The sequence below is a fragment of the Megascapheus bottae genome, chromosome 17 (genome assembly GCF_031878675.1).
Source record: "Megascapheus bottae isolate mThoBot1 chromosome 17, mThoBot2.hap1, whole genome shotgun sequence".
Classification (NCBI taxonomy): Eukaryota; Metazoa; Chordata; class Mammalia; order Rodentia; family Geomyidae; genus Megascapheus; species Megascapheus bottae.
The window spans coordinates 12,459,367-12,485,198 of NC_143525.1; the positions used below are offsets into that span (position 1 = coordinate 12,459,367).

Below are 25,832 nucleotides of genomic sequence, written 5' to 3' on the forward strand. Positions count from 1 at the left end.
CCTGGGCACTCACTGCCTTTGGACACTTTGCTCCAGGCTAGTGCTCTACCATTTGAGCCACAGCACCACTTCCAGCCTTTTCTGTGTATGCGGTACCAATGAATCGAACCCAACCAAGGCTTTTGTGTATGCTAGGCAGGTACTCTACCAGGCCAAACTCTCGTCTTATCTCCAATTAACTACCAAAAAAGCTAGAAGTAGAGCTATGGCTCAAATGGTGAAGCACTAGCCTTGAGAAAAACAAAGTGGTGGGGGGCGGGGAGCAGGAGTGTCACCTTGTGGTACAGTGCTTGCTTAGCATACATGAAGCCCTGGATTCCTCAGTACCACATACACAGGAAGAGGCCAGAAATGATGCTGTGGCTCTAGTGGTAGAACACTAGCCTTAAGAAACCTCAAGGACAGGGCTAGTAGCATGGCCTAGTGTTATGAGTGCTTGCCTAACATGCACGAAGCCTTGGGTTTGATTCCTTGGTACCACATACACAGAAAAACCCAGAAGTGGTGCTGTGGCCCAAGTGGTAGAGCTCTAGCCTTGAGAAAAATCCAAGGACAGTATCCAGGCCCTGATTTCAAGCTCCAGAACTGGCAAAAAAAAAAAAAAAAAAAAAAAAAAAAAAATCAGGGACAGCTCCCAGAATTCAAGCCCCAGTACCAAAAGTGTGTGTGTGGGGGAAGTGTTTGTATGTATGTATGTATACATATATACTTTGTATGTATGTCATACAGAGTATGTATATATACACATGTACACATATGCATATGTGCATATGCTATGTTATATATTAATACGGAGCCATATAGGTCTATGATGTATGTGTGTATGTACTTCACATTGGCAGAAAAATATCCAGGTCTCAAGAGCAAGCAGGGTTTGGCCTTCCTGCCAAGGAAGGGTTGGGGTAAAGCCAGATGCCATCATTAGAAGTAGTTGCCCTAGAACAGAGTTCATCCTCAGCCTGTGAAGATCCCTTTGGAGTATCCAAAGTTCAGACTGTACAGAATTCATAACTAAACTCCATCACAATCACTCGAGCCATTCTCTCAGATCAAGGGATTGTATACACTGATATGTACTGGTTTGTGTGTGTGTTCACTCCCTGGCCCTATTAAGCCCTTTAGTTTTCTTACCCCTTACTCAAAAGCAAGGCTACACACAAACTGTTTATAGTGTTACACAAGCAATCCTTATCAGGAAGAGCAGTGGGCAAGATCTCTATAATTCATACACTAACTTACTGAGTGACAGAACTTACTCCTGTAAGTCAATGGCTCCTCCCTCAGACAATGAAAACAACAAATCAGCTGCTGGGGATATTTGAAGACTATGGATACCTTGCAAACCGCAGGGGACACCTAGGTTCCTGGCTACAGACAAGGTATAGCAAGAACCAGAAGCAGCATGAATAAGAACATAACTTTATTAGGAAGAAAGTGGTGGAAGTGCAGAAGAGGGCTAGGAGTCAGACTCCACGGTAGGCGGTGGCTTCTCATCATCGGGGGGACAATCAATGAAGTCAGCCAGCATGGCAGCTGTGTCATCCTGCTCCTTTTAGGGACAAAGACACAGGATTCAGAACAGTAACACACATAGACAGGAGGTGGATCAGGTTAGGGCAAACCTCTTCCTTTACACTAGCAGATGCACCCTTCTCCCACCCAGGCCTACCCCACGGTGTCCTCATTGCCTGGCCTACTCACCTTTTCCTGGAGAGCTGCAGTCTCTGCCTCTGTCTCCATCTCTTCTTCTACTTCAGGTATCTCTGGCGGAGGTGGAACCTTGTCACCTCCACCCTCAGTCTCCTCTTCCAACGGGGGTGGGTGCACAGAAGGTTCTTCAACAAGCTCCTGAGGAGGTGGCCCTACTGTGGGGCTTCCCCCTTCTCTTTCCACCTCCTCCTGGGAGGGGAGCACCTCTGGAGCCAGGGTGGGTGCTGTCTCAGCCCCAGGTTCCTCCTCTGTCCCTGGTTCCTCCACTTCTAACAGCAGCCCAGGTTCAGGTTCTGGCTCAGGCTGTACTTTAGGGGACTCTGGAGGAGGGAGAGCTGGAGGCAGGGTTGGGGGTGGAGGCCCACCTTCTTCTACCTCCCCTCCTGCTGAGCCAAACTCCAAGTCTTCTACCTCTTCCAACTCTTCTTCTTCCTCTTCTTCCTCCTCCTCCTCCTCTTCCTCTAATTCACCCTCTTCCTCCTCAAATTCTTCCTCAAACTCTTCCTCCTCTTCTTCCTCTTCAAAATACTCTTCTTCATCATCATCTTCTTCCTCAAAGTCCTCTTCCTCCTCCTCATCTTCCTCCTCTTCTTCCTCTTCTTCCTCTTCCTCCTCCTCTTCATCACTGCTGTTGATATTTATAACTGTCAGATCTTCTTCCAGGGCCGGAGCTCCTCCACCTCCAGGAGCCCCCTCAGGGACTAGTTGAGGTGGTGGAAGTGTTGCAGTCCCAGACACCGGCAGAGGGGGGGGTGGAGGAGGAGGAGGAGGGAGAGGCCCTGGGGTTGCAGAAAGTTCCTCAGGTTCCTCCTTGGCTGGTACAGGAGGAGAAGCTGTTGGTGGCCCAGTGGGGGCCACAGAGGGAGGAGAGGTGCTTGTGGGAGGTGGTGGTGGTGGTGGTGGTGGTGGTGGTAGGGGCGGAAGCCCCTCAGGCACAATCACCACACTGTCATCAGAGTCACTTTCCAAAGAAATTTCTACATCTGACACCTCCTCCTTATCATAGTGGACAAAGGCTGGTCTGGGCACTCTTCCCCCAAAAGTTTCATCTGGGGGTATGGTAGGTGGAGGAGTCCCGCTTGAGGCAAGGACAGGATCCTCATTGGGACCTGCACGGTGGTTCTCAGGGCCAGGAAGGAGCCGGGATGGAACAGAGACCAGGCCCGGGACAGAGAGGCCTAGGTGGTTGGTGGTGGCTGGAGGTCCAGGGCGGGTAGAGGACATAGGACCTGCAGAGGGCAGAGGGCCTGCCGAGGGAATGGGGCCTGTGGAGGACATTGGACCTGCTGAGGGTGCGGGGCCTGCAGAGGGCAATGGGCCTGCTGAGGGCATGGGGCTTGGAGTGGGCATGGGTCCTACAGAGGGCATAGGGCCTGGGGGATGGAAGGGTGGGGCCCTGAATGAAGATGGGGCCTCAGGAGGGGGAACTGGGGCAGGTGTGGGGCAAGTGGGGCCCATGGTTTGCAAGGCAGGAACACGAGGGTGGGTCAGAGCAGCGCAAGTCACCAGTGCTTCTGAACAGAAGGAGGAGACCTGAAGAAAAACAAGGGCCACGAATGAGCGCCAGTAACACAGAATCTGCAGCCGAGAGCATGGCCTAGTGGTAGAGTGCTCACCTAGCATGCACGAAGCCCTGGGTTTGATTCCTCGGTACCACATACACAGAAAAAGTCAGATGTGGAACTGTGGCTCAAGTGGCAGAGCATCAGTGTCCAAGCCCCGAGTTCAAGCCCTAAAACTATGGGGAAAAATCTGCTGGGCACTGGTGACTCATGCCTGTAATCCCAGCTACTCTGGAGGCTGGGATCTGAGGATTGTGGTTCAAAGCCAGCTGGGGCAGAAAAAATCCCTACGAAGCTCTTAACCCCAATTAGCTACTCAAAAACTGGAAGTAGAGCTGGGGCTCGAAGTAGAGCTGTGGCTCAAAGCTTAGAGCCGAAAAACTCAGGGAAAACACCCGGCCCCAGATTTCAAGCCCCACCATCAACAGTAACAAACAACACAGAATCTCACAGGTCTAGCATCCAAACCAGGGAACCCAAGAACAAAGCAAAAGGAGAGTTTGCCTCAGTTAACAGTACCTCAAGGCTGTCTTCTTGCTGGCCAAAAGAGAAAGCTTGCAGGGCACAGGCAAGAGGAGGTGGGCAGCGAGGGGAAGGGGCCAGCAACAAGGCCAATAGAAGACGGTAGAGTTCACGGCGGCAACAGGCACTGTTGTAGGGGGAGCTGCCCAGCACCTCACCCTGCTGGAGACTCATGAGCAGCGGCAGGACCAGATCGTGCAGTTTCTGAAAAGCAGAGAACAGACCTAGAAACTCCACCAAGACTGCTAAATCCTTCTCTAGGACCTCAGCCCAGGTTTCTGTGGACCCATCTCTAGGGTGGTACATATCCCCCACATTCAAAGAGTAGCAGCCCTTCCCCAGGTTCTAAGGAGATCAGGCTCTACTAACCCTGTGAGTCTCCTCCTTGATAAGAGGCCCACACATGAGGATGGTCCGGCTGAGACCTGGGAAGAGAATGGAATGAAGAGGCAAGCTACTGACAGAACAAAACACATTCAGGAACAGCGTCCAGTGAAGACCCAGCTCTGCCACTGGTGGCTATAGGAGGTGAAGGTGATGGTGGTGGCAGGGCCAGGCAGATGGGCAAGACACCTAACTTCTCTCAGTCTGTCTTCTCAGAGGAAACCACAGATATTATGCACAATACTACACATGTCCATCTATGTACACGAGGGAGAGTAGACTACATGTCACCCACACTAACTTCTATTCAGAGATCATGTTGCAGTGGAAGCAGGGAAGCTGTCAGGCAGCCTCCTACTCTGTAGAACTCCACCAGCCCTGCAGAAGCTCCACAGGTAGGGGCTTTTCCCAAGTGTTAGAACTGTACCTGGCAGACAGAGTGCATATATGAAGTGCTTCAGGAGTAAATGAGATAACTGAGATGGGGGAGAAAGGCACACGGCAGGGAAACCATCAAAACCTCAGTCTCACAGCATGACCCAAAAGTCCACCTGCAGCTCTTGGCCCTGATGCTTCTCCTGTCCTCTGCATTTGATATATACCCTTCCTCTTAGCCAAGTGGTTCTGAGTTCTCACTCCATGCCATCCTATAATCCCAAGGGTCCAAGGCCTCGCTCACCTCTCAGGGCAGCTGCACACACGTCACTGTTGGCATTGCTATCTCCTTTCCGGTGGCTGGGTGGGGCCATCGCATCCCCCATATCCAGCTTTAGCTTCTTGGGCGCACTGGGTTTTGCACTCTGCAAACCTCCATCAGAGTTCCCCCGGGGGCTACGAAGCTGGTAGTGAAGGGAAATATAAATCACAAATGTAAGACAGCAGGAAAGAAGAACAGAGTTAGGAGACAGTGTTTGGTGAGAACCAAAGAAAGGAGCCAATATCTCACTCACCTTAAGGGTATCAGTTGGTGGGGAGATGTCACTGAGCAGATGGGTGAGCAGAGCCTCTCCAGGGGCTCCTCCCTGAAGCACACCTGCTGAAGCCCCGCACACCTTCACCCACAGCTCTAAGACTGCATACACCTTGATCCGGATGGTGCTGTGGTGTGAGCCAGGAGGGCAGGTTATGAACTGAATCCATGTGTCAGAACCCCAGGGCCACTTTCATGCCCTCAAGCACACCTCTCTATCCCCTTCCTGACCGGTCACCTGTAAGGCCTCTCCTGGCCTGGAGAGAGGTTGTCCCTTCCGATGCTCCAGGCATTGAGGACCTGGGGAAGCAGACGGCTGATCAGCGCCCCAAAGCGTAAGAGCCGGCCTCCACACCTAGGGACAAAGATGGAACAGTGACACTCATTTCCAGCAGGGCCCAGCCCCTTCACATCCTGCCCAACCCCACTCACGCGAGGATGAGGGAGGAGAGCAGATCCAAGGCTTCAAGGTGGATAGAAGGCAGCAGCAACAACCTCAGGGGACCGTCGCCAAGTAAACTCTGAGGAAAGTCCCACAAAAATGGGAAGAAAACAAAGGGAGAGATCCAACAGACGTGTATGACTACATATACAGGCACAAACCATGAAAGAACCCATTCCCTGTCCCCAGCTCTCCCAACAAAACCAAAACCACATCCTCTGAGCAGACCCTGCATGCAGGGCAAAGGGATGACAGCTGACCCTCGAAGCAGTAACTTGGCTGGACACCAAATTCACGCTCTGCCAGAGAGGCACTGGCCACAGTGGTCCTGCTCTACATGAGCAAATCCACTAAAAGATATGTATCAGGCAAGCTCAGGGAGTAAGTAATAGCATATAGCCAGAAGAGTCTAGGGCTTCAGGATGACACCATCTGGAGTAAGTAATAGCATATAGCCAGAAGAGTCTAGGGCTTCAGGATGACACCATCTGGAGAGCTTCAAATCCCAGGCTCCTGAATAACAACTGCATGCGCAAGGGTTAGATTACTCACAATATTCTTGCCACTGATACTAAGAATCCGGCAGATGAGATCCAGAACTTCCTGAACAGGCACAGACACAGGAGCCCCAAACTCAGAACTACGGAGAGTAGAACAAAAGACCCTCAGTGCAGCCCCTTCCACCCAAGTATGACTCCACATCCATCTTAGCTTCTCCTGTGCCAACATAACTTCCTCCAACATCAGCATACCTGAGCATGAGTGCCATGCAGTGAGCCAGTCCTGAAAACCTCTGCTGAAGACGGAAGAGGGCATGGGTGTCAACATCGTCTAAGTGGGAAAGCAGCGTCTCCATTCCAGAGTCTTCACTCTGCACAGGAGCTGGGCAGCAACACAGTTTTCATGTACTTATGTCTTTCTTCCATCTCCTCATTTTCCATTTATAGTAAATGTTCTGCCTATGTTCTCATCCATTCTGCCCAGAAACCCGCGGCCTGAACAAGCATCCTGTTCCCTCTGGCCAAATTTTACAACCCCTGTCCTACTGATTCCCAAACCCAGTCCCCACCTGTTTCAGATCCCTCATACAGGGCCCCTAGCAAGCTGTGCAGGGAGGTCAGCAGGCTGTGCAGTTCCTGCTCCCAGTTCTCAGTGTGCTTCAGGCCCTGGGAAAAGCCAGCCCCTAAGGAGGGCAGCCTGGAGTAACACTCGCAGGCCAGCTGCAGAAGGAAGGACAGAAGGCTGGTTAGAATCAAACTAGCCCAGCCAGTGTCCCACCCTACTAATGCCCAAGACAGATGGACACCAAAGGGAGTTGAAGGGACAATGAGAAAGGTCTAGGCGGGCACAGGAAGCCAAAGTCTGGACTTATAGATATTAGCAGGAAGGAAGTGAGAACTGGATTCAAAAGCTGAACAGATAAAAGCTAAGAATGAGCCATAAGAGATGACCCAGGCTCAGATGGCTAAGCCATACATCTCTCTCCTTTCCTCTTACCTGCTGAAGCTGGGGGCTCAAGGCATCCACGCGAGACAAGAAAAAGGAGGCCAGTTTGCCCTGGAGGAGAGAGAAAGAAAGAAGTTATAAGGCAGCTCTAGGAGCCAAAGATATTCACCCATCTGTTCCTAGCAGCAAACATTCCACTCATGTCTTTTCTCCTTTCCTACAGACATGAAGCATGCTCCCCAGTGCAGCAATGGCGATCCAGACACACTTTCATAGTGCAAAGATACTCCACACATCACCTCTGGCTGGTCCACAGACTCCTGGCCTCTGCCCACAAATAATTCAGCTCCCTCTTGCCAACTGTTACGATAGTCATCTTTCTCAGAACAAATTGTTGAAAAACATAATCATCAAATTCCCAGTTCTATTGGCTTTGACTCAGAAATGAGGGTCCAAGATGGGAAGGTGGCATTATCCACAAGTATGAGGGCAGGAGTAGTCAGAAAGACTGTAAGAGCAGAGTGAAAGAAGCCAATTTCAGAGAAGCAACCTGAGAACAAACAAATCTCTTTGTCTGCTACGAGAAGGCCCTGGAGTGGAAGTATTCAACCCAAAAGCCATAATTTATTTGGGCCTGTCAACGTGGATAGGGAAAATATATATATTATTTTCACTAACTTATAAGTGAAATGTAGTGAGCTCTTCAATTCTAATCTGAAATTCTAGTAGTAGAAAGAGCTGCATATATTCCTGTAGTGAATTCTTCTAAGTCTACCTTACCTCAGCATTCAGTATGAATATATGCTGAGCAGTTTCTAGTTCTCTATGTCCTCTCATTCCTCCTGGTGGGAAATCCAGACATATGTGCCTTACAGAACCTCCTTCTGATAACCACTCCCTAGATCCTAAGGCTTGCTTTCTCACAGCCTGCACAAACTATGCAGAAATACCACAACGACTGCCTCTCAGCAGGACCTCTTGCTGACTACTGCTTCAATTAGAACCTCCCTACAGGACACCTAGTTGGAGACACCTAGTTGGTAATACTCTGGAGCTAATAAAAGTATTGGTCCATGGCTCTGAGTGTATGTGTGCCTCCTCACAATCGCTCATCTGTATATATGATTTCCAAGCATGACATAACCCTCAAATGTAGGTCCCTGTAGGACTTTTATTTCTCTAGTTTCCTATGTGTCTCGCCTAATCATTGAAGGAATGCTCTCCATGCTCAAGATTGTACTGTAAGGCCGGGAGTTTGGCTTAGTGGTAGAGTGCTTGCCTAGCATGCACAAAGACCCGGTTTGATTCCTAGGTAGCACATACACAGAAAAAGCTGGAAGTGGTGCTGCAGCTCAAGTGGCAAAGCTCTAGCCTTGAGAAAGCCTAAGGACAGTGCTCAGGCCTGAGTTTAAGCCTTAGAACTGGCAAAAAAAAAAAAAAAAAAGAGATGGTACAATAAGCCAGGTTCAAGCTATAATCCTAACTACTTGGGAGAAAAAGACTGAAGATTGAAAGTTCAAGGCCAGCCTGTGAAAAAGAGTATCTAAGACTCCCATCTCACTCAATGGCTAGGTACAGTGGCACTCATTTGTAATCTCAGCTACAGAGGAAACCTATTCTGAGCACAGTGGCATATGTTTGTCGTCCCCAGGTAGCTCAAGCAGGAGGGCTGCAGCCCTGGCTTGGGCATAATATAGCAAGACTTTACCTTGAAAACAAAGTAAAAAAGAGAGTATAACATCTCACTAGCAGATTCTATTCAACTATAATTATTTTAAATACTTTGAATGGGGAGGGAACTTTCCCACTTGAGCAAAAACACAGTTCTCTCTCTCTCTCTCTCTCTCTCTCTCTCTCTCTCTCTCTCTCTCTCTCTCTCTCTCTCTCTCTCTCTCTCTCTGTGTGTGTGTGTGTGTGTGTGTGTGTGTGTGTGTGTGTGTGTGTGTGATTTTTCACAGTCTTGCATTTTTGCCCAGTACCTGAGAAGAGAGGCCTGAGACACTACATCTAGCCACCATGGTGATACCTATATTTTAAATACAAAAGGTTTGCTTGCTATTCCATGCATTTTCTGTTTCTGTTCTTGGTCGTGGGGGTTGAACTTGGGGCCTGTGCACTTCCTGAGCTCTCTTTGCTCAAGGCTAGCTTTCTACCACTTTGAGCCACAGCACTACTTCTGGTTTTCTGGTGGTTAACTGGAAATAAGAGTCTCCCAGACTTTCCTACTGGGCCTGGATTTGAACCATGATCCTCAGATTTCAGCCTCCTGAATAGCTAGGATCTCAGGTATGAGCCACCAGCACCCTGCTCCTGCATTTTCTTTCCTTTTGTGTGCTGGTCCTGGGACCAGCTCAAGGCTAGTGCTCTATCACTTAAGCCACAGTTCCACTTCCAGCTTTTTAGAAGTTAACTGGAGATAAGAGTCTTTCTCATGGACTTTCCTGTTAGTCTGGGCTTTGAACCATAATCCTCAGATCTCAACTTCCTAAGTAGCTAGGATTACAGGCGTGAACCACCAGTGCCTGGCTCCATGCATTTTCTTTTATGAATTTTAAAGCATTCACTCTGAGGGAACTAGGAATGAGATAACAGCAACGTGCACGAATTCTATTAGCATGCAGAAAAAAACAGAACCTTAGCTAAGAAGGGGCTCATGGCAAAAAAAAAAAAAAAACAACAACAAAAAACAGCACTAACAATATAGAATAGAAAAGCAATTTCTATTTCTAATGAGTTTCTGTAGTCAGAAAAAGAAAAAAAAAAAAAGAAAAAGAAAAATTCAAGGCAAACAATAACCTAGACCCAAACACTTGAATTGTACAGGAAGGATAGAGTTGAACTGACCTGGTAAGGGCAGAGGAGGGGGGGGTGCCAGCACACACACAGGGACAGAAGTTACAATAAAAAAATCAGAAGATGCCACTGAGGCCTTCACACCCACACCAAGAATGAGAATGCTGGCAGCATCATAGATACAAAGGTAAACTTTTAAAAGACAAACTAGCCACAGCACCAGCCACCGCCACCAGGAAGGGCTTCGCTGGGAAGAAACCAGATGTAGGTGCCCCTCCCAGCATGGAGTTCAGAGACCTGTCCTCCAAAGACTCCCTCCTATCTACCTGCAGGCAGGAGCCAGATGAAGTTTCTCATTTTCCCTTTGACTTATAGAGCAATTATACACTTTGATGAAGTTCCAGAATATTCGCAAGGAGTTCCCACTCAAAAGCTTCTGATTTAAGACTTTTGAATCCAAGAAAGATAAATTCTTCTATACCAACACCTCATCTAGAGCGGCACTTACCACTTTTAGCCAATATACTGTTCAGGCTTTCCCTAAAGCCCTGATTCAAAAAGTCAGGCTTTTTGTCAGATTGTATGATTATGAATATAGTGAAATAAAGCAACATGGCTCCAATCAAGGTTTCTCCTGGCTGGTCCACAAAACAAACTCAAGTAATGGTTCACACGGAACATTTCCCTTAAAACATAAACACACATATGCAACATGTCCTGGATATCTTTGTGGGAGAGGGGGTGTCATAGGGCTTGAACTTGACCTGGGCGCTGTTCCTGAGTTCTTCAGCTCAAGGCTACTGCCCTACCTGGGTATCTCTTAAAGAGTGATCTTTCCATTCTTTCTTAGGAATTATTAATCATTCTGGCAAGAAGTTTTCAGGCTAGAAATGTGACTTAGTGGTAGAATGCTTACACATAAACAGAAAAGGCCACAAATGGTGCTGTTGCTAAAGGGGTAGAGCACTAGACTTGAGCAAAAACTCAGGGACCGTGCCCAGACCCTGAGTTCAAGCCCCAGGACTGGCCCCCCCAAAAGAAGTAGTTTCCACAGGGTCTGATTTCAGGGACTCAGAATGCTTGAGACACATCATCTCAGAGGCTGGAGACTACACCTGCCCTAGGAGCATCTAGGGGATGGAACCGAACACAAAACAAGACATCTGCAGTAACATCTCACAAACATTGGTTGGGGATAAACTGCTCTCATGAGTACCTGAAAAATTACCTTACTTAACATTTTATAAGCCAAACTGGTGGCTCACACTTATAATCCAACCTACTTAGGAGGATGAGATCTGAGGATCACAGTTTAAAAGTCAGCCCAGGGAGAAAGTCTGTAAGATCTCATCTCTAATAACTTACTTAGAAAAAGCTACAAGTGCTGCTGTCACTCAAGTGATAGAGTGCTAGCCTTAAGAAAAAAGAATCTCGGGGCCAGGAGTTTGGCCTAGTGGTTAAAGTGCTTGCCTAGCATGCATGAAGACCCGGGTTCGATTCCTCGGTACCACATACATAGAAAAAAGCCGGAAGTGGTGCTGAGGCTCAAGTGGTAGAGCTCTAGCCTTGAGAAAGTCCAAAGACAGTGCTCAGGCCCTGAGCTCAAGCCCAGGACTGGCAAAAAAAAAAAAGAAAAAAGAATCTCAAGGACAAGATCCAGGCCGAGTTCAAGACCCAGGTCTGCATACACAAATAAAAAAAAAAAGGCTGGGAGTTTGGTAGAGTGCTTGCCTACCATGCACGAAGACCTGGGTTCGATTCCTTGGTACCACACACATAGAAAAGCCAGAAATAGTACTGTGGCTCATGTGGTAGAGCATTAGCCTTGAGAAAGCCCAAGGACAGTGCTCAGGCCCTGAATTTAAGCCCCAGGACTGGCCAAGGAAAAAAAAAGCTTTGTTAACCATTAGTAAGGTAACAAGCTACTCCAAATACTTTCTCAACAAAAATCCTGCTCTGGGCCAGGAACAGTAGCTTAGTCCTGCTATCTCAAAGCTTCTACTAGCAGTGGTAAGGTAATTTACAAGTAAACAGTCAGCAAGGCTATTACCCTATGCTTACCAAGAAATATCAACTTCTCATACACTCTAAGTAATCAATTACAGTGGTCCCCTGCCTCAGTGAGTAGTATGTTCCAAGACCCTCAGCAGATGCATAAACCAGACAACAATATATATTAGGCTTATGTTTGGGGTTTTTTTTGTGTGTGTTTTTTGTTGTTGTTTTAATATGTATACTCATTCAACCAAGGCTTGAACTCAGGCCCTTGCATGTGGTTGACTTTTTTGCTCAATACTGGCACTACCATGTGAGTTTACCTCCACTTCCTCTAAAACAGAGAGGGACATCAACTCTAAAGAATAATTATAGCCGGGTGTGGTGGCTCATGCCTATAATCCTAGCTACTCAGGAGGCTGAGATCTGAGGATCGCAGTTCAAAGCCAGCCCAGGCACAAAAGGACCCGTGATTCTTCAATTAACCTTTAGAAAATGGGAAGTGGGGCTTGGCTCAAGGGTAGAGTGGTAGAGCAGGGACAGCCCCAGGCAGATTCAAACCCCATGCCTCACAACAACAACAAAAGATTACAATGGTAAAGTGAAACAAGACATCTTCTTATTTGCAGTGAAGCATGGTGGCCCCAACCTGCAATCTTACCACTCAGGAGGCTGAGGCAGGAGGATCACAAGTTCATCACCAACTGGGCTATTCTGGCTAAATAAAACTGTGTCTCAAAAAAAGGAAGGTCTTACTTTTTTGATTTGGTATTGAACCACATAATCAAAGTCCCTCATAAATTATAGCAATTTTCATTAACTGAACATGTTATTTTTTTTGGGGGGGTGGTGGTGGTAAGAGTAGGTCATGGAACTTGAATTCAGGACCTGGGTGCTATCCCTGAGCTTTTTTGCTCAAGTCTTACACTCTACAACTTAAAACCACAGCACTACTTTCAGTTTTCTAGTGGTTAATTGGAGAGAGAAAAGTCTCATAGACTTTATTGCCTGGACTGGGTCCTCAGCTCTCAGCTTCCTGAGTAGCTGGGATTACAGGCACAGACTTTGGTACCTGGCTGTAAAAGCTATTAATTCTAGTTCTCTATATTAGGAATTTAACTTCACAATGGCTCATCAAGCTAGTTAGAATAACGAAGGAAGAGAGAAATTCAACCTGTAGGGGAATGCCTACTGGTTCTTAGGTACAGCTAGCATCCAATTACATGGCAAACAAGAAAATGTGCCCATTACAAATGATTCTGTAACTGTTACTGCTTTGAGAGAATTTGAAAACCCTTATTTGCAACACTGCTCCTTGAGGATGCAGATTTAAGTCTTTCACTAGCTTCCTACCTCACCTGGCCCACATATATCCTGTCTGTAGGCCAGGATATATCCTGCTCTACCTTGCAAGGGTCACTGTTGGCAGGCTGGAATGCCTAACAGGAGAAAAGTTAAAGCAAGAATGTAAAAGGGACCAAGAGTTTGGCCTAGTGGTGGAGTGCTTGCTTAGCATGCACAAAGACCTAGGTTCAATTCCTAGGTATCACATACACAGATAAAAGCTGGAAGCGGTGCTGTGGCCCAAAGACAGTACTCAGGTCCTAAGTTCAAGACCCAGGACTGGCACACACAAAAAAAGTAAAAGTGTTAGGAAAGCTTTAGATCAGGAAGACTTACTGAAGAAAGTAAAGAACTTCAAAGAACAAAGTGAGACAGAATGGTAGAAAAATAGGCAGAGCCCTCTAGAGATTCAGGGAAGGCAGGGCAGAAAAAGCAATCTATGGGGTATAGCCTGGGACTTAGCCTCAGAGAAAGATAGGTTCCAATCTCTTCTGGTCTTTGCCAGGTGACTTAATTCAGATTTATCTGGGAAGACCAAATAAGTGTTCAAGGGAGTATCATTACAGTTGTCAAAATACACACTTAAAATCTCAGGAATGGAATCTGTGTTAAGCTAGTAATTATGGCTTATATTAGTAAAAACAGGAATTATCATAAATACTTACTTTGAGAGAACCACAAGCCCGAGGAAAATAGGTCATACAAGCCTTCATTCCCTCCAAAGCTGCATGTTCACACTGTGGGAAAAACAGAAGGTCAAGAGGCCAAAAATACCAATGGCCCCATATTACTCCACCTTAGCCACATCCCCTCTTGATCGCGTTCCCATTCTTCAATCCCATTTCCCAATCACTTCCTTTCTCACCTCTGGTCTAAGGCCAAGCAGAGAAGTGAGAAGGCCGGGGAGATGGTTGGTAGAGATGTCCCGGAACAGGGTCGGAAGCTGGGCTGCGTACCGCAGCAGGTCCCTCAGGACAGCCACAGCCAACTCCATGGTGGGTGGTGAGTCCTGGGACTAAACGCAACAAAACCCATGTGATTAACCTCAACATCACTGTTACCAAGAGGCTGAGGAAATATAACAGGAAGAGGAAGTATAACAACAGTGTACTTGACAAATACCATGGCTGATGTCAATATTATTATCAAGTCTACTAGCTCTAGGGGAAAAGGAGCAAAAGAAAATATAGAGGACCGAAAAGGATCAGCACTGTCTATAGAAAGGACACATGTGTACACTTTAGTAACAAGGATATATAGGAAAATAGGCCTGTAATACTAACGTAGCAAGCACTAGATTCAAACACATATACATATACGTGGAGTGCCTGGGCACTGTCCCCAAGCTTTCTCACACAAAAGGCTAGTGCTCTACCACTCTGAGTCACAGTACCACTTGGGTTTTCTGGCGGTTAACTGGAAATGAAAGCCTCACAGGCTTTCTTGCTCAAGCTGGCTTTGAACCGTGATCCTCAGATCTCAGCCCTCTGAGAGCTAGGACTACAGGTATAAGCCACCGGCACCCAGAATAAAAATAATTTTCAAATAAAAGGCTATCTGTGATCCTAAGAAATTGTCTGAGAAAAAAGGTAATCAAATAACAACTTACAAGATCTGACTAACAGGAAGATCTCAAGACCTTTGGTTTTTTTCCTCCCATACTATATATTTTTTTTTCCTGGTAAAAATGGAGAACACTTTTCAGACTGAAAAATAAGTCTCAGATACAACAAAACCCCCAAATTTCTAAGCTGGGCTCACACCTGTGCTAGACCACATGGAAGAAAAAAACACTGTGGATTTAAAACTTGGAAAGTTAACATCTACATTAAGAAAAGCATTTGGCATATATCTCCCTTTTCAGATATGGCCAGGTATCAACAAAACAAATGAGAGTACATAAAGAAAGAATAGCCAGGTATGCTGATTAATATCTATAGTTTCAACTACTCAGGAGGCTGAAGTAGTTAGATAAGCTGAACCCCGAAGTTTAGGCCCAACATGGGCAACATAAGCAACTTTCATTTATCAAAAAGATAAATGAAGGGGCCAGGAGTTTGGCCTAGTGGTAGAGTGCTCACCTAGCATGCACGAAGACAGGGGTTAAATTCCTTGGTACTACATACATAGAAAAAAAGCTGGAAGTGCTGCTGTGGCTCAAGTGGTAGAGCTCTAGCCTAGAGAAAGCCCAAGGACAGCACTCAGGCCCTGAGTTTAAGACCCAGGACTGACAAAAAAATAAACAGATAAATGAAAGTTTTTTATTTTAATTTTTTTTGCCAGTCCTGGGGCTTGAACTTAGGGCCTGGGCATTGTCCTTGGACACCTTTTGCTCAAGGCTAGTGCTCTGCCACTTGAGCTACAGTGCCACTTCTGGCTTTTTCTGTGCATGTAGTTCTGAGGAATCAAACCCAGGAGTTTATGCATGCTAGGCAAGCACACTACCACTAGGCCAAGCCCCCGGCTCTACTTTATTTTAAAAAGAAAGAATACTTAAGAAGCTAAGATCTGAACATCAAGATTCGAAACCAGCCAAGGCAAAAAGTCTATGAAACTCTTATCTAGCAAAAAGCAAGAAGCAGCCATCCTGGTGGCTCACACCTGTAAATCCTAGCTACCCAGGAAGCTAAGATTTGAGGACTAGGGCTTGAGCCAGCCCAGGTAGGAAAATTCCTAGAGACTCTTATCTCCAATTAACCACACACACACACACACAAAAAAAAAAAAAAAAAACAAAAGTAGACCAGTGGCTCAAGTGGTAGAGTGCTAATCTTGAGCAAAACAACTCAGAGACAGCACCTAGGCCCTGAATAAGCCCTAGAACCAACACACACACACACACACAAAAGCAGGAAATAGAGGTGATAATAGTGATAATAGTGCCTGCCAGACATGAGCAAAAAAGATGAACAGAAACATGAGAACTTGAATTCAATTTCTAGTACCAGCACCAAAAAAAAAAAGAAAAAAGAAAAAAGAACCGGGTGGCTTCTAAGTTCCAACTTCCCCACCATCAGCTCTGTATGGTCTTGCCTATAACTTAGCAGGAAAAACTGAAGTCCAAAGATAGGAAATGCGCTAGTGTTCCATTCCCAAACCTAAAAACCTAATCATTATCTTCAACTACCTTCTTCCTCGCTCCTCCTTCCCTAAATACTACTGCTATCCTCCTACTCACTCTTCAACCAGCTCTCTCCTATCCCAAGTGAATTCTTCTCAACAACATTTACATATTCCCAACATATTCTTACCTCAGAATTCATTCCAGAGCCTACACTGTACTATACTAGCAAATGCCAAAATTACCTTCTTTCCCTTATCATCCTACCTTTGCTACTTTGCTACTTTCATTCCCCTTCATCCACTTGTTCCCCCACAATCTCAAGCATCTCTACTTACATACTAGTGTAGCCATACAACTCTTAAAATTACTAGGATTAGTACTATATCTATCTTGTTCTAACTCAAATGAGTACAAACAGAAACAACTCATCTCTCTTTCAAGTAGTCATCCCCAGGAATCAATCCAACCCCTTCGCCTTCCACTGGATTACACCCAGCCCACATTTCTGAGTACTATGGATCAGATTGATGAGATCCATGTAATCTTCTAAGACTCTTCCCTTATAAAACATACCAACTGAAGTTCCCATTACAGAACCCTGGGAGGTTGCGGAGGGACACTGGTCACTAGTGATGCCATGATCAGGCTGTGTGTAAAGGGTTTCTAAACACTCAAGGCCACGACCGATAGCACCCCAAGTGTGACCAGAATCTCTTGCCCTACCCTCAGAGAACTGTTGCTATTACCCCTATAGATGAAATCTCAGAGCCAAGCCCTGGTGGCTCATGTCTATAAACTTAGCTACTCAAGAGACTAAGATCTACAGGGGTAGGGGGAAGGAAATAGGGACCAAGACATGAGAAAGGGTATCAATGTTTGTGAATGCACCCTCTATTTGGTGAATATAATGTAACCCTTCTATTAATTACAATTTAAAAAGAGAGAAAGAGAGAAAGAGAGAGAGAGAGAGAGAGAGAGAGAGAGAGAGAGAGAGAGAGAGAGAGAGAGAGAGAGCGCGCACGCGCACGCGACACTAAGATCCGAGGATCTCAAAGCCAGCTTGGGCAGGAAAGTCTATAAGGCTCTTATCTCCAATTAACCACTGGAAAACTAGAGGCGACACTGTGGCTCAAAGTAGTAGAATACTAGCCTTGATCAAAAGAGCTCAGGGATAGCACCCAGGCCCTGAATTCAAGCCCTACAGCTGACAAAAAAAAAAGGGAAGAGGGACAGGAGTGTGCTCTAGTGGTAGAGTGCTTGCCTAGCATGCATGAAGCTCTGAGTTCGATTCCTGGGTACTACATGCATAGAAAAAGTCAGAAGTGGTGTTGTGGTTCGAATGGTACAGCACTAGCCTTGAGAAAGGTCAAGGAGAGCGCCCAAGTCCTGGGTTCATGCCCTAAACCTGGCAGAAAGAAAGAAAGAAAGAAAGAAAGAAAGAAAGAAAGAAAGAAAGAAAGAAAGAAGCAAAGAAAGAAAGAAGCAAAGAAAGAAAGAAGCAAAGAAAGAAAGAAAGTACGTTTGAGAAAAGCAATTTCAATTTCCTATTTACACTCACTTTTATCATTATTTGGTTACACGTGAACTCCGTTAAGGGTAAGGGAAGAAGATGAATAGGAAGGAATGAATGTGAGGCTAGGAGTTTGGCTGAGGTTAAAGATGGTGTTTCAAAGGCAGCCTAGGCAGAAAAATCTATGGGACTGTTTTTTTTGTTTGTTTGTTTTGTCGACTGTGGGACTTAAGCTCTGGGCCTGGGTGCTGTCCCTGAGCTCTTCAGCTCAAGGCTACTGTCCTACCCCTTGAGCCACAGCAACACTTCCTGTGAGACTCTTTATCTGCAATAAATTACTCAGAAAAATCTGGAAGTGGCACTGTGGCTCAAATGGTAGAGCACTAGCCTTGAGCATAAAGAAGCTTAGAAAGAAAGAAAACAGCATATAAGCAAAGCACTGGTAGCTCATGCCTATAATTCTAACTATTCAAGAGTTTAGGGGGCCGGGAGTTTGGCCTAGGGGTAGAGCACTTGCCTAGCATGCACAAAGACCCAGGTTCCATTCCTTGATACCACATACATTAAAAAAAAAGCTAGAAGTGGTTCTGTGGCCCAAGTGGTAGAGCACTAGCTTTGATAAAGCACAGGGACAGTGCTCAGGCCATGAATTCAAGCCCCAGGACTGGCAAAAAAAGAAGTTTAGGATCTGAGGATTGATCATGGTTCAAAGCCAACCAGAGCAGACAGAAAAGTCCACAAGACTCTATCTCTAACTAACCAGAAAAAAGTGATTCACTTCCTAAATGATGCTTGTCACCTTAAAGGACTCAGGAACAGAGTACTAGTCTTCAGCAAAAATGCCAAGTAAGAGTGTTGAGTCTGAGTTCAAGCCCCAGTAATGGCACAAAACAACAACAACAACAAAAACATTTACTTTACTAAAATATTTACTTTCTGTAAATACTCCCTTCATGGAGGAAATGTCCCAACCCCTATGCTAGATTCCGCCTATTACAAAAGCAGCCTACGTATCTTTCTTGCCACTACCTGCCCCTAAAACACATATAACACCCAGAAAAAGGAACTTTAGAGATGTCACAACTTAGCAAAGCTAATGAATAAGTAAAACTATCAATTTAGTATGTGAAAGGTCAGATCAGTTAAAGTAAGGCAAGAGAAAAAAACATTAAAAAATTTGGGCTAGGAGTTTGGCCTAGTAGTAGAGTGTTTGCCTAGCATGCACAAGCTTAGCTAGCATGCACAAGACTGGGGTTCGATTCCTAAGTATCACATACATAGAAAAAAGCCAGAAATGATGCTGAGGCTCAAGTGGTAGAGCTCTAGTCTGGAGAAAACCGAAGGACAGTGCTCAGGCCCTGAGCTCAAGCCCAGGACTGGCAAAATAAATAAATAAACAAACAAACAAACAAATGCCTGTTTGAAGCTTACCTCACTCACAGAAAATTGCTTCTGCCTCCAAAGTGAAAAATGTCCAAACCACAAAGAAAATCCGAGACCCAGGATGGAGAATTGCATGGTTGAGAGAAGGAAGATGTTTGACTCCTTACCTGCAGCACATGCTGAATGCACCGAAGCCAAGACACACAGTGCTGCTGGAACAACTCTGTGGGGCTCTCCCCTACCAGCAGGGAGAGCAGACACAGGCCTTCAAACCTTAGAAGCAAGAAGAGAGTGATGACCAGTGAGAGGAGGTAAGATGTTGGAGTACCCTATTTACTGACTGCTGTTGCATTCTCACTGGGCTATGTAACAAAACCTCATGCTAAAACTAACTTCTACAGCTTCTACCTCTTGACTTGGAGTGAGGTGTGGACAAGGAAAGAAGGAAGCAGAGACAATCTCAGGTGGGAAATAGGAAACTTGAAAGCTGGGAAGAGTGGGTTCAACTCAAGTGAACTCACAAAAAGAATGAAACTCCCCATCCTCTTGGGAATGGAGAAATCTCTTGAATCCACGAGGGTGACAATGGAACGACAGATGTACAGGCAGCCCACTTCCTAAGGGAACATCCCCCTGAAGAAAAAACAGGGTTAAAAACTTACCGAGTTCTCATAGAACCAAGATGTGCATTACTGAGACTCACCAATGTCCCAAGAGCTGAAAGATTCTAGAGGAAAGAAAACAGAGGAATAAGTCAGGCAAGGTCAAAGATGAAGAATTTCCAGTCCTTTCTGTCCCAGCCCTTTCACAGTCACACCTCCTCAGAACTCAAAGTCCATCCTTCTAAAGGCCATTAGCCGGTATTATAGCTACCTTTCCTAAAGTTCTCTTGATTGACCCTCACCCCTCTTCCCCATCCAAACCAGAGTTAATAGAAGACAACCCAACTCCTCTACCCCACCAACCACCGAGACTTCAATAATGGATCAGCTTGACCTGGACCCCCGAGAGAACACCTAGCACAAAGATATCCACAAATAGATAGATGTACGTAGGCTTCTTTCATGGTGCTTGACCTGCTAACCTTCTTTAACATCACTTCTTCCTCCTGTTCTTAGAGCTAGAAGAGCACCAACAGATCTCATCAGCGTCCTCCTCCCAAACCTTCCCTTCTTCCCTTTCCTCACATTGTGGAAGCCCATGAAAGATGTTTTTGGTGTTTTTTTTTTTTTAAATTATCTCTTGATACCTCCTAAAAGGCCAGCTCCTCCCAAGGTACCTGAATCTCTGAGATTGAGGGTATATGTCATTCATTATTCTTAAACACACATTACAGCATTACTCAACTAACTGGATCAGGTGAAGGAAAGCACAACTGAGTAAAAAATAAATAAAGTCCCTACTCTGATAGATGGAAATGTTCATTTATTTAACTTAGTTAACATCCCCTTCATATGAGACATTATTTTCAGTGTCTGGTAGCTTTTTTTTTAGAGGAAACAAGAATTAATGAAATACAGAATATCAAAAATAATTCAGTCCAAAATGTTTTGAGAGCAGACATGACACAAATGGAAAACCCTATAAATAACCTCATGTGATAGATTAAAGCAAAAATATAGGTACACAAAAAGACCATCTTAGCTCCACCTAGTGGGCATGCATCTTTACTGAAAGCCCAGAATTTCTAAACACACACAAGACTGATTTGCCCGTTCACTAAGAATAAGAAAAGTCCCTCAATGGCCAAAATCTATTGCTCACTATGGATTTTTTGTTCCTTCTTATCTGTTCTATGATGTAAATATATTGTCTGAAATATCAAAAACAATTTTAAAAAAGAAAATCTGCAGACACATCCATACTCAAGAAAAGTAAGAACAAAGAAGAATATTTAACACACACACAAACACACACACACACACACTGTGCAAGCAAGCATGCTAGAAGAGACAAAGATGGCCTTAATATTGCAGATATTACAGCCAGGTGCGATGACTCACATCTGTAATCCTAGCCACTCAGGAGGCTGAGATGTGAGGATTAAGGTTCAAAGCCAGCTGTAAACTCTGTGAATTCTTATCCCCAATTAACCACTAGAAAACCAGAAGTGGCACTGTGGCTGAAAGGGTAGGGTGGTAGCCTTGAGCTCTAGAGCTCAGGGACAATGTCCAGGCCCAGAGTTCAAGCCCCATAACTGACAAAAACAAACAAACATTGCAGAAGTGGCCATACAGGACATGGGGAAGATTTGTAAAGGGATTACTTTACTAGAGAAGGAAATAGACAGGTGTGCATGTATGCATGCATAACAGAACAAGAAATTGTGTTCAATAAAACTAAAGGAAGACTTAAAAAAAATGTTAAGGATTGGAGAAATATCTGAAAAAGCCACTCAGATGAACACCTTCTCATCCCTACAGAACTCACTTGCTAGTCCTACAACTGCTTCTGATGTGTCTTCACACCTAAAACAGTAAGAGTTCAGTATATACAAACTTTGTTGTGAGCATAAAACTGAAAAAAAAAAACAGGATAGAAAACTTCCTTTAAGCTATGTGGATAAGTGTATATGAAAAAGCAAAAATGAATTTCATGTTTAGGCTTGAATACTATTCTCAGACATCTCATTATTTGCAAATATTTTCAAAATCAAAGAAACTCAAACACATAACACTTATCAGAGGCATTTCAAATAAAGAACAAAGGGCCGGGAGTTTGGCCTAGTGGTAGAGTGCTTGCCTAGCGTGCATGAAGACCTGGGTTCAATTCCTTGGTACCACATACACACAAAAAAGCTGAAAATAGTGCTGTGGCTCAAGTGGTAGAGCTTTAGCCTTGAGAAAGCCCAAAGGCGGCACTCAGGCCCTGAGTTCAAGCCCCAGGACTGGCAAAAAGAAAAAAGAACACTCACTCTGCAAATAGGGTGTCAGGTGGTGCTAGGTAACTGCTGCAGGAGACTGGGAGAATGAGAGTTGAAAGACATGGTACATGGAAGACATGGCACAAAGGAAATGTACTCACTTCCCGACTCATGTAATTGTAATCCCTCTGTACATCATGTTATAATAACAATAAAGTAAAATTTTTTGTATGGGTATGGGGCTTGAACTCTGGACCTGGGCTTGGATCCTGTGCTCTTCAGTTCAAGACTACTGGGAGCCACTTTCTAGTGATTAATTGCAGATAAGAGTCTTTAGTGCCTAGACTGGCTTCAAACCGTGATCCTCAGACCTCAGCCTCCAGAGAAGCTAGGATTACAGGTATGAGCCACTGTGCCCAGCTAAGTCAAAAAATTTTAAAGGTAAAATGGCACAGCCACATTAGGAAGGTCTGGCAGTTCCTCTGGGGGTCACATAGTCATCTGACTCCGTAAGTTAGGAATTCCACCCCAAGGTATATGTGCCCAAGTGAAATGAAAATGTCTTCATAATGGCTTGTATGTAAAGCCGCATTAGTTGCAATAGCCAAAATGTAGAACAACAACAAAAAATGCCAAAGTAATCTAGATGATTATTTAGCCATAAAAAGAATGAAGTTTTGATACATGAATGAATCTTGAAAACTAAATGCTACATGAAAAAAGTAAGAATCAAAAGGCCACATGTTATGATTCATTTATATGAAATGATGAGAACAGATTAGAGAGGAAAAAAAGTAACCATGTAAGGCTAAGGAAGAGTTGGTGCATGAGTGACTACAAAAGTCCTTGTGGAGTGAAGATATGTAACATGGATCCAGTGATGGTGGCACAACTCTAAAAATATAGGAAGGCTAGGAATGTGGCTTAGTGATAGAATGCTCGCCTAGCATACATGAAGACCTTGGTTCAATTCCTCAGTACTACATAAACAGAAAGAGCCCAAAATGGCACTGTGGCTCAAGTGGTAGAGTAGTAGGCTTGAGCTCAGAGAGGATCAGGGACAAAGCCCAGGCCCTCAGTTCAAACCCTAGAACTGACAAAATAAGCGTGCGTGCGTGCGTGCGTGCGTGCGTGTGTGTGTGTATTAAAAGCCATTCAATTTTATACTTAAGTTAATTGTTTGGTACATGAATTAATCTCAATAAAGCTATTTACCAAAAATGAGGAAAGGAGGTCCTGGGTTCCATCCCTAGCATTGCAGAACTTGAGGGGGTTTGACACTGAGCAGAGGAGTAACATTATCTAACTTGTGATTTATTAAAAATAAATAAATACATAAATAAGTAAGGGCATTGTTAAGGCAGAGTACAGATGAAATAGGAATATCCAGATACAAACCAATGTAGATAATGTCACTTCTGTGCTTAAGTCTTTCTTAACTTCCACACTTTTTCTGTTATTCAGGTTCAAAGCCAAGAGCTGCTTCTTTGACTCTACAAAGTATGGCCCCTACAGTCTTGACTCCCATTATTATTCGTGTTGTGTCTGTGTGCCCACACGCGCACACATATGCGCGTACAAACACAAACATACACACACACAGTTCTGGGATTGAACTCAGGGCCTGGGTATTGTCCTTGAGCTTTTTTTTTTTTTGCTCAGAGCTAGTGGAGTCAAAACTCCACTTGTTGTTTTTGTTTGTTTGTTTGTTTGGGGGGAAGTAGTTAATTGAATTGAAGCTCCCAGACTCCTCTGCTAGCTTCAGATGGCAATCCTCCTATCTCTTCTTGCTGAGCAGCCAGGATTAAGGCAAGAACCACATACGCTTCCTCTTCTTTTTTTGTTGCTGTTATCAGTATGCCTTTGAGATAGACAGACACAGAGACAGAAAGACAGACACAGAGACAAAGAGAACAGAGAGAGAGCAAGCACAAGGAAGGTACCTCAGGAGTGCTTATTTCACATGAACTCAGTTTGAACCTCAGCACCAGGAAGGGGGAAAAAAACATGAATTTACTTGAAAAATCATGCCAGAAGGATTTCAAACCAAATTAGACATGGATGATGAGCCATGGCTAGGAGTGACTCACACCTGTAAACCTAGCTACTCAGGAAGCTGAGAACTCTGGAGGCTGAGATCTAAGGATTATGGTACAAAGCCAGCCCGCACAGGAAAATCTGTGAGACTCTTGTCAACTAACCACCCAAAAAAGTGGGAAGTGGGGCTGTGGCTCAGTGGCAGAGTCTAGCCTTCAGCACAAAAGCTTGGAGACAGCACCTAGGCTCCTGAGTTTAAGGCCCATGACCAGCACCACCTCAAAAAATAAACTTAGTTATGATGGAAAATACAGAAATAGGTCAATGAGAACTTGAAGATGTTTCACTTATGCAACTAGAAAGATGGGGTTGTTATTTACCAAGAAGGGAAAGGATGTAGACAAGCAGGTTTGAGGGGTAAAAATCAGGAGTTGAGTTTCAAATGTATTAAATCTGTGGTATCTAACAAAGAGCTAACAAAGAGTTGCCAAATAGGCACTGGGTAAATAATCTGGAGTTTCAAGGATAAATCCTATGAAGCTGCTGGCCATGAGACTGGATCAGTTCACTAAGAAAATAAGTATACACACCCAGAGAAACAATGTGAGGACTGGATCTTTGAGCATACCAACTTTCAAAGGTCAGAAAGGTTCAGAATCAGTCTGACTAGAAAGGGTGACCAATATACTAAAGAAATAAGAGCCCGTTATCTCTTTGAAGCCAAGCAAAGAATTGTTCTTTTTCAAGAAAAAGAACAATTAACTGAGTTTTGTGGTGGGCTTTTTCTTTTAATTTCACTCTTGTTCTAGCAGGGTATCATTATATACCCAGGCCAACCTCAAATTCCTGATCCTCCTGTCTCTGCTCCCAAGTGCTCAGATCACAGACATATAGCACCATATCCAGCAAATAACAGGATCATAGAGTACAGGTTGCTCAAGAACCATGAGAACCAAAATTTGCCCACCAACTTCAAGAGTTACCATACTGGGGTTGGGAACGTAGTCTTGTCCTAGAGTGCTTGCCTAGGATGCATGAAGCCCTGGATACCACATATACAGGAAAAAAAAAGCTGGAAGTGATACTGGGGCTCGAGTGGTAGAGCACTAGCTAGCCTTGAGAAAGCGCAAGGACAGTGTCCAGACCCTGAGTTCAAGCTCCAGGAATTGAGTCACTATATTATACAAAAATGGTTGTTTTGGTGAAGTGTCCAGGTAAAAGCCTAAACAGAATGAGTTGAATTAAAGAACCATTATAATAATAATCCATTCATAGGATGGATGGATATTAGAACAAGTAGGTGAAGAGTGGACAAGAAATTGATATCAAGACACCTATTATGGGAAATATAAATTTATAGTGGAAAATCGCAGAAAGTATCCCATTAACCAAGTGATGAAACTTATCATCAACCATCTGGTGGTGCTTTTTTTTTTGGTGGGTCATGGAGCTTGAACTCTAGGCCTTGGCACTGATCCTGAGCTCATCAGCTCAAGCTATGGCCCTACCCCTGGGCCCAGGAGTTGTCTCTGAGCTCTTCAGCTCAAGGCTACCGCCCTACCCTTAAGCCATAGCCCATTTCCGTTTTCTGAAGGTTAATTGGAGATGAGTCTCAGGTCCTTTATGCCCAGGCTGGCTTTGAACCTTAATGCTCAGATCTCAGCCTCCTGGGTAGCCAGGATTACAGGGGTGAGCCATCGCCCCCAGCTTAATGTTGGATTTCTTAACCATAAAAAAATTCTGACAAATGTTAATCCACTACCTACTAAATCAATAATATAGATGTGGATCCATTTGAAAAGTTCAA

General features: G+C 44.8%; 1 protein-coding gene across 1 annotated transcript in view; it reads right to left on the bottom strand.

Annotated features, from left to right (window-relative positions):
* Positions 1–1,398: 1,398 nt before the first annotated feature.
* Pelp1 (proline, glutamate and leucine rich protein 1) overlaps positions 1,399–25,832 on the bottom strand; it is a 30,146-nt gene continuing 5,712 nt past the window's right edge. The window contains exons 2-17 of the mRNA XM_090349776.1: positions 19,788–19,852; positions 19,293–19,398; positions 14,034–14,183; positions 13,834–13,905; positions 7,088–7,147; positions 6,660–6,810; positions 6,343–6,472; positions 6,143–6,230; positions 5,581–5,669; positions 5,387–5,503; positions 5,129–5,276; positions 4,858–5,017; positions 4,164–4,219; positions 3,792–3,998; positions 1,702–3,243; positions 1,399–1,549 (exon numbers count right to left, since the gene is read on the bottom strand). Coding sequence (XP_090205902.1) covers positions 1,457–1,549; positions 1,702–3,243; positions 3,792–3,998; positions 4,164–4,219; positions 4,858–5,017; positions 5,129–5,276; positions 5,387–5,503; positions 5,581–5,669; positions 6,143–6,230; positions 6,343–6,472; positions 6,660–6,810; positions 7,088–7,147; positions 13,834–13,905; positions 14,034–14,183; positions 19,293–19,398; positions 19,788–19,852 — 3,234 coding nt within the window. The 3' untranslated portion in view covers positions 1,399–1,456. The remainder of the gene's footprint in view (positions 1,550–1,701; positions 3,244–3,791; positions 3,999–4,163; positions 4,220–4,857; positions 5,018–5,128; positions 5,277–5,386; positions 5,504–5,580; positions 5,670–6,142; positions 6,231–6,342; positions 6,473–6,659; positions 6,811–7,087; positions 7,148–13,833; positions 13,906–14,033; positions 14,184–19,292; positions 19,399–19,787; positions 19,853–25,832) is intronic.